Source organism: Ahaetulla prasina, chromosome 15, assembly GCF_028640845.1.
Source record: "Ahaetulla prasina isolate Xishuangbanna chromosome 15, ASM2864084v1, whole genome shotgun sequence".
NCBI lineage: Eukaryota > Metazoa > Chordata > Lepidosauria > Squamata > Colubridae > Ahaetulla > Ahaetulla prasina.
This window is the reverse complement of record NC_080553.1, coordinates 13,681,657-13,690,545: the sequence shown is the minus strand read 5'-3', so window position 1 is coordinate 13,690,545 and position 8,889 is coordinate 13,681,657. Positions and strand designations below refer to the sequence as shown.

Genomic DNA, 8,889 nt, shown 5'->3' with positions numbered 1-8,889 from the left:
TTCTTTTCCTCCTCCTCTTCCTCCTTCTCTTCCTTCTTTTTCTCCTTCTTCTTCTTCCTTCTTTTTTTTCCCCTCCTCCTCCTCCTCCAATTCCATCCCTTTGTAGCACTGATGAAGTCCCTTAGTTGGGTAAATGCAACATCTACAAGAAAACAACCACGCTCAGAGAGCACCAAGGACCTTTCAGTCCTCCTCCTCCTCTCCACAAAACCTCGTAGCACTGATGACATTACCTAGTTGGGTAATGCAACATCTGCCAAAAAAAAAAACAAAAAACCAACCCACCAAGCTCAGAGAGCACCAAGGACCCTACAGGTCTGGAAGGATTTGCAACCCTTCCCTGCCTTCAGAGACAATAAAAGCCGCCCATTGTTTTAAGTCACAAGCTTGCAACCCGTATGCCCTTTTGGCTGCGTTCACAAGGCACGTTTTTCCTGGTCAGTTACAAAACCGAGCAGTTTCATTCATCCCAACCCCCACCCTCCAATCTTTTTGACGGTTTTCAATCCTAATTTTAGTTTAGCAGTGTTGGATAAAATCCAATTCGTTCAGCCGCTTTGCCAGTCAGTGTCGAGTGGTACAAACCACTGAAAGTAGGTCAACGCAATAAGGCGGAGAAGCGTGCTAGTGAACGCACACACACACACACACACCCTCCCCCAGGTTATCTGTTTTTCACAGGCAGTTGGCGGTTGTCCTTTCACGTCGCGGTTTTGCTATGTAATAATTCAGCAGCAGAGTTTCTAGCAGGCCTCTCTTACGAATGGATAAGGGGCCTGGTGTAGCTGAAAGTCAATATTCCGATTCCAATCGTGAGCAAGACAGTTTTCTTCTGTGTGTGTGTGTTTGTTTTTTTTCTAGTCCAAACCAGGAAAGGGGTAAAAAAGTCAAAAGACGGCAGGCATAACTCATGATTGAAGCCTGATCCCTTTTATATATAGCAATAGCCCTTCGACTTCTATACCGCTTCATAGTGCTTTCCAGCCCTCTCTAAGCGGGTTACAGAGTCAGCCTCTCACCCCACCAACAATCTGGGTCCTCATTTTACCCACTTCGGAAGGATGGAAAGCTGAGTCGACTTCGAGCCGGTCAGGATCAAACTTTTGGCGGTGGGCAGAGTTAGCAATAGCACTTAGACTTCTATACCGCTTCATAGTGCTTTCCAGCCCTCTCTAAGCGGGTTACAGAGTCAGCCTCTCGCCCCCCCAACAATCTGGGTCCTCATTTTACCCATCTCGGAAGGATGGAAAGCTGAGTCGACTTCGAGCCGGTCAGGATCAAACTTTTGGCAGTGGGCAGAGTTAGCAATAGCACTTAGACTTATATACCGCTTCACATGTGCTTTCACAGCCCTCTCTAAACAGCCTCTTGCCCCCCCAACAATCTGGGTTCTCATTTTACCCATCTCGGAAGGATGGATGGCTGAGCCTACCTTGAACTGGTCAGGATCAAACTCCTGGCTGTGGGCAGAATTAGCATGCAATCCTGCATTCTAACCACTGTTCCACCACAGGAGGGAAGGGAGGGAAGGAAGGAAGGGCAATAGCACTTAGACTTATATACCGCTTCACAGTGCTTTTACAGCCCTCTCTAAGCGGTTTACAGAGTCAGCCTCTTGCAAACCCCAACAATCTGGGTCCTCATTTTACCCACCTCGGAAGGACGGAAGGCTGAGTCAACCTTGAGCCTGGCGAGATTCGATCTGCCAAACTGCTGGCAGCCGGCAGTCAGCAGAAATAGCCTGCAGTACTGCATTCTAACCACTGCGCCACCACAGCTCTTTTATACATGTATAAAAGATATATCTTTCATATATACTGGTGTTTCGCTGAAAATAGGACATCCCCCGAAAATAAGCCCTGCCTGAAAATATTTAACCGCATGCGCAGCCGGTCCCCGCCATTTCCTCTGGTTAGGGTTAGGGAGACAGAGCTGGAAATCAGGTAAGATGGCAAGAGGAGCCCCATCTTGCTCCACGCGCCCCAAAATAATAAGACCTCCCCAAAAATAAGGCCAAGCGCTTATTTCAGGGTTCAAAAAAAATATAAGACAGGGTCTTATTTTCGGGGAAACACAGTATCGCATATATATAAAAGGTAAAGGTTCCCCTCGCACATACGTGCTAGTCGTTGCCGACTCTAGGGGGCAGTGCTCATCTCCGTTTCAAAGCTGAAGAGCCAGCGGTGTCCGAAGACGTCTCCGTGGTCACGTGGCCGGAATGACTAAACACCAAAGGCCCACGGAACGCTGTTACCTTCCCACCAAAGGTGGTTTCTATTTTTTCTACTTGCATTTTTACGTGCTTTCAAAACTGCTAGGTTGGCAGAAGCTGGGACAAGTAACGGGAGCTCACCCCGTTACACGGCAGCACTAGGGATTCGAACCGCTGAGCTGCCGACCTTTCGATCGACAAGCTCAACTTCCTAGCCCCTGAGCCACTGCATCCCTTTTATATAGCAGGGGTGTCTATGAGTCACGGAGACACACCTGCTACCAAACAGAGCAGGGTTCTCCAACCTTGGCAACTTTAAGACTTGTGGACTTCAACTCCCAGAATTCCTCAGCCAGCTTTGAAGTCCACAAGTCTTAAAAGTTGCTAAGGTTGGAGACCCCTGAAACAGAGGTCACCCCAATGGATGAAAAAAATCCATACCTGAGGGATGCGTTCAAGCTTCAATTCAGGAACCGAAAAAATTACTTCTAACGAAACTCGTTTCTTAAAAAGGATACCTTTTTTAAAAAAAAAAGAAATATTGCTATCTAAACAAAGGAGTTTTCCTTGCAAAAGCTAACATTGATGGAGGGAGGGGGGGCGAACGACGCCTCACGGGTTGTCTAATTCTAGATTGGGTTCCAAAATCCCCAAATCGCATCAAAAGGATGTGGAACAACTGGCTTGTCAATCATAACGTCACATCCCTGGCGCCCAGTTTTCACTGATCATCCTTCCTGCCGGGACCAGCATCCAATCTGGGTACCGAGTGCTATTCGAGACGTCGCCAGCAAGTCTCTGTCCCCGAAGGCAGCATCTTCAAGTAAGTCACACGGTCGAGGGCAGGTCCAACCGCCTTGGGAGACGTCGGTGAGACCTTCGGAGGAGACGCTCCGTTCAGAGGCTGCAAACTCGGATCACCCCGAACTCGGTTAGCAGCGCGATGGTTAGAAAGACCAGGTAGTAGGCTATGAGGCAGTAGCCATAAACTGATCCCAGATGGAAGCACTGGGCAGGCACCGAAAGGAAAGAAATGACCAGGCTGAGGCCCAGGGCACCTGCTAGAATCCATACCAAGAGGCCGTCCGACTCGAGCTGCAAAGAAAGAGACAAAAAGCAAATTAGAGTAGAATAGAATAGAATAGAATAGAATAGAATAGAATAGAATAGAATAGAATAGAATAGAATAGAATAGAATAAATATTGGAATAGGATAGGATAGGATAGGATAGGATAGGATAGGATAGGATAGGATAGGATAGGATAGAATAGAATAAATATTGGAATAGGATAGGATAGGATAGGATAGGATAGGATAGGATAGGATAGGATAGGATAGGAGAAAGCAGAATAGAATAGAATAGAATAGAATAGAATAGAATAGAATAGGATAAATATTGGAATAGGATAGGATAGGACAGGATAGGATAGGATAGGATATTGGAATAGAATAGAATAGAATAGAATAGAATAGAATAGAATAGAATAGAATAGAATAGAATAGAATAGAATAGAATAAATATTGGATGGATAGGATAGGACAGGATAGGACAGGATAGGATAGGATAGGATAGAATAGAATGGAATGGAATAGAATACAATAAGAGAAAGCAGAATAGAATAGAATAGAATAGAATAGAATAGAATAGAATAGAATAGAATAGAATAGAATAAATATTGGAATAGGATAGGATAGGATAGGATAGAATAGAATAGAATAGAATAGAATAGAATAATAGAATAAAAGGAGGCAGAATGGAATAGGAATAGAATTAGAATTAGAATTAGAATTAGAATTAGAATGGAATGGAATGGAATAGAATTCTTTTATTGGCCAAGTGTGGTTGGACGCACAAGGAATTTGTCTCCAGTGCATAAGCTCTCAGGGTAGATAAAAGCTATACGTGATAAATCATGATCATAGTAATCATAAAAAATGCATCCCCATAAATCACAAAATAGAACCCTTAGCGATAGTCATAGGATGCTAAATAAGCAATCAACATACATCACACTACGGTAAAGAAACGTCTGCAAGAAAAACCACCAAGCTTAGAGAGGACCAAGGACCCCACAGTCCTCCTCCTCCTCCTCTCCTTCTTCTCCTTCTCCCTCCTCCTCCTCCTCCTCCTCCTCCCCTCCTTCTTCTCCTTCTCCCTCCTCCTCCTCCTCCTCCTTCTCCTTCTCCCGCCTCTTCTTCTTCCTCCTCCTCCTCCTCCTCTTCTTCCTTCTTTTTCTCTTTCTCCTTCTCCACCTCCTCCTCCTCCCTGCCAACCTCCCTCCCTTCGAGCACTGATGATGTTACCTAGTAGGGTCATGAATCGTCTGTAAGAAAACCACCAAGCTCAGAGAGCACCAAGGACCCCTCCTTTCAACCCGGAGCTACACGCATTCTCTTTTATTGATATAGGTCTGTTTGCAGCTCCTCCATTAGAGCCAGCTGCAGCAATTCACACACACACACACACACACACATGGTTCTACTTTGGCAGGAAAAAATATTGCTCATCGGCTTTCCATCTTCCGGGAGGGAATACAGGCAGCAAAGAAACAAAATACACAACACAACAGAGACATTTCGTACCCTCACTAGCCATTTGGTGCTCGACATTTGCAAAAGGCAGCCCAGCCCGACGCCGACAAGCATATCTGGAAGCGAGTTCAGGAGAAAAGATTTGGCTAGTTTGACTGGCTGTGCAACAACTAGTTTTGCAAGAGGCCGATTAGAAAAGCCGTTCGGTGGACGTCGAATCTATTCTTATTTTATTGTTATTGGGTTGGGAATCAGATGCATTGTTTTTATTATTATTATTATTATTATTATTATTATTATTATTATTATTATTATTATTATTATTATTATTATTATTATTATTATTATTTTCAAACTGCTGCATGTCGAATCTATTCTTATTTTATTGTTATTGGGTTGGGAATCAGATGCATTGTTTTTCTTCTTCTTCTTCTTCTTCTTCTTCTTCTTCTTCTTCTTCTTCTTCTTCTTCTTCTTCTTCTTCTTCTTCTTCTTCTTCTTCTTCTTCTTCTTCTTCTTCTTTTCAAACCGCTGCGATTTTCCAGCTGTGAAATGGGTGCAGAGTTCTGGCTGGCTTTAGAAACAAATTCTAGAAATTTAGAAAGATCCTTCCCCCTGGAGCGGAGTGGGAATGGAGATTTTGCAGTATCCTTCCTTCAGGACTGGGGAGGGAATGGGGATTTTGCAGTATTCTTCCCCTGGAGTGGGGTGGGAATAGGGATTTTGCAGTATTTTTCCCCTGGAGTGGGGAGGGAATGGGGATTTTGCAGTATCCTTCCCCTGGAATGTGGTGGGCATGGAGATTTTGCAATATCCTTCCCCCAGGAGTGGGGAGGGAATGAAGATTTTGCAGTATCCTTCCCCTGGAATGGGGAGGGAATGGGGATTTTGCAGCATCCTTCCCCTGCCACGGCCACCAAGCCATGCCACACCCATCAAGCCACGCCCACCGAACCAAATTGGATTTCACCACTGATTCTATCCCTCTGTTCATGCAGCCTAGGATTAGGTAGGCATTTTTTGGCCGCTGGCTCACATTGAAATGATTGTCCGCTAGGACTTCACAACCTCCTTGCTTGGAATTGAGTCCTGCAATTTTGGGGGGAAAGGATACTGAAGATAATTCCCCCAAAACAAGCTGAAAAAGCCATCCGGGGGTAACCTTGTCGGGCCATGGTGAGGTCGGAGAACATGTCTGTTGGGAGAAAGAAAAGACACGCTCAGCATTCAGCAGTCACTTCCTGAATGCAGGTAGTCCTTGACTTACAACATTGATTCATTTAGTGACCGTGCGAAGATGCAACGGCACTGAAAAAAAGCGACTTATGACTGTTTTTCCACACTTACGACCCTTGCAACATCCCTACTAACTTTCAGACACTCGGCAACTGATTCCTACAGTGTCCTTGGGGTCACGTGATCCTCTTTTGCGACTTTTAGGACAAGCCAAGTTCATGGGGAAGCCGGATTCACTTAGCAACCGTGTTCCTATACTAGGACTTACTAGGACTTACCTAGTGGCATTGAGGGAAGCGAGGCGTAGCTACGCCTCCTCCCTCATTGCATCGGCAGATAACCGCCCAGCCGCCCTGTTTCGGGTGACCCGCTCCCTCTTACACCAGGGGGAGCGGGATGACCCGTTGCAGGGACGTGCTGAGGAGTTTAACGGTTATCTATACGATAAAATCGTTCAACCGGGATGGTCTGGACCAAGATTGCAGTGATACGGGCGAGATGCGTGAGGCGGTCTTGGTGACATTGTGTGGGATGAGTTTGACCCTGTGGCTCCGAGGACATGGACAGGTTGTTGGGTAGGTTGAATGCCACCACGTGTTTACTGGACCCGTGCCCCTCTTGGCTGGTGCTGGCCACTCGAGAGGTGACACGAGGCTGGCTCAGGCGATTCGACCGCTTCTTTGGTGGAGGTGTCTTCCGGCCGCCTTGAAAGAGGCGGTGGTGAGGCCCTCCTTAAGCCTTCCCTGGACCCGGCTGTTTTAGGTAATTATCGTCCGGTCTCCAACCTTCGCTTCGCGGCGAAGGTTGTAGAAAATATGGTGGCATATCAATTTCCTTGCACCTGGATGAAACTGTCTATCTAGACCCGTTCCAGTCCGGTTTCGGCCCGGTTACAGCACGGAGGCGGCTTTGGTCGCGTTGGTGGATGATCTCTGGAGGGCCAGGGACAGGGGTTGCTCCTCTGCCCTGGTCCTATTAGACCTCTCAGCGGCTTTCGATACCATCGACCATGGTATCCTGCTGCGCGGTTGGAGGATTGGGAGTGGGAGGCACCGTTTATCGGTGGTTCTCCTCCTATCTCTCCGACGATGCGTCGGTGTTGACGGGGGCAGAGGTCGGCCCGAGGCGCCTCACTTGTGGGGTGCCGCGGGGTCGATCCTCTCGCCTTCTGTTTAACATCTACATGAAGCCGCTGGGTGAGATCATCAGTGGTTTCGGTGTGAAGTACCAGCTGTATGCGGATGACACCCAGCTGTACTTTTCTACACGGACCACTAGCGAAGCTATCAGTGCTGTCCCGGTGCCTGGAGGCCGTACGGGTCTGGATGGGGAGAAATAGGCTCAAGCTCAATCCCTCCAAGACAGAGTGGCTGTGGATGCCGGCATCCCGATACAGTCAGCTAAATCCGCGGCTGACCATCGGGGGCGAGTCATTGGCCCCGATGGGAAGGGTCCGCAACCTAGGCGTTCTCCTGGATGTGCGGCTGTCTCTAGAAGACCATTTGACGGCCGTCTCCAGGAGAGCGTTCTACCAGGTTCGCCTGGTACGCCAGTTGCGCCCCTTTCTGGACCGGGATGCCCTATGCACGGTCACTCACGCACTCGTGACGTCTCGCCTGGATTACTGCAATGCTCTCTACATGGGGCTCCCCTTGAAGGGCATCCGGAGGCTACAGTTAGTCCAGAATGCGGCTGCGCGGGTGATAGATGGAGCCCCTCGTGGCTCCCGTATAACACCCATCCTGCGCAGGCTGCACTGGCTACCTGTGGCTTTCCGGGTGCGCTTCAAGGTATGACCACCTTTAAAGCGCTCCATGGCATTGGGCCGGGTTACTTACGGGACCGCCTACTGCTACCGAATATCTCTCCCCCACCCGGGCGCTCTCACAGAGGGGCTCCCCACAGGGTGCCGTCGGCGCGGCAATGTCGTCTGGCGACGCCCAGGGGAAGGGCCTTCTCTGTGGGGGCCCCCACCCTCTGGAATGAACTACCCCCCGGACTTCGTCAGCTTTCCGACCTCCGGACCTTCCGCCGCGGGCTTAAAACGTATTTATTTAATTGTGCAGGGCTGAGCTAGATTTTAAATTATTGGTTTTAAATTGGGTTTTATTTGATATTTTAATTCTAAATTTACGGGCTTGTTAGAATCAGTTTTTTTAATTGTTTTATATTGTATTTATATGTCTTTTAAATGCCTGTACACCGCCCTGAGTCCTTCGGGAGATAGGGCGGTATATAAATTTGAATAAATAAATAAATAAATAAATTCCTCAGTTAACAACCACCGTGATTCACTTAACAATCGTGGCCAGAAAGGTCGCAAAACGGAGCAAAAACTCACAACCAATCTCTCACTTAGCAATGGAAATTCTGGGGTCCATTGTGGTCATAAGTTGAGGACTATCCACGGGGAAGCCTGATTCACTTAACAACCGTGTTCCTAAGTTAACAATCGCCGTGATTCACTTAACAATCGTGGCCAGAAAGGTCATAAAACGGGGCAAAAACTCACTTAACCACCCTCTTACTTAGCAACGGAAATTCTGGGCTCCATTATGGTCATAAGTTGAGGACTATCAACAGGGAAGCCAGTTTTACTTAACAACTATGTTCCTAAATTAACAATTGCCATGATTCACTTAACAACCGTGGCCAGAAAGGTCGTAAAACAGGGCAAAAACTCACTTAACCAATCTCTCACTTAGCCACAGGAATTCTGGGCTCCATTGTGGTCGTAAGTCGGGGACGATCAACCAGGAAGCCAGATTCGCTTAACAACCGTGCGAGTAATTGAACAACTCCAGCGATTCGCTTAACAATCAGAGCAAGAGAATTCGCCAAACGGGGCAAAACAAATTCCTCACTTAACAACAGAAATTCTGGGCTCCGTTGTGGTCGTAAGTCGGGG

At 47.4% G+C, this 8,889-nt stretch overlaps 1 protein-coding gene across 1 annotated transcript in view; it reads right to left on the bottom strand.

The window, feature by feature from the left end:
- Nucleotides 1-87: 87 nt before the first annotated feature.
- The window catches only part of SLC8B1 (solute carrier family 8 member B1), a 39,253-nt gene continuing 30,451 nt past the window's right edge, over nucleotides 88-8,889 (bottom strand). Inside the window, exons 15-17 of the mRNA XM_058158697.1 lie at nucleotides 5,860-5,940; nucleotides 4,797-4,861; nucleotides 88-3,307 (exon numbers count right to left, since the gene is read on the bottom strand). Of these exons, the coding sequence (XP_058014680.1) occupies nucleotides 3,110-3,307; nucleotides 4,797-4,861; nucleotides 5,860-5,940 (344 nt within the window). The 3' untranslated portion in view covers nucleotides 88-3,109. The remainder of the gene's footprint in view (nucleotides 3,308-4,796; nucleotides 4,862-5,859; nucleotides 5,941-8,889) is intronic.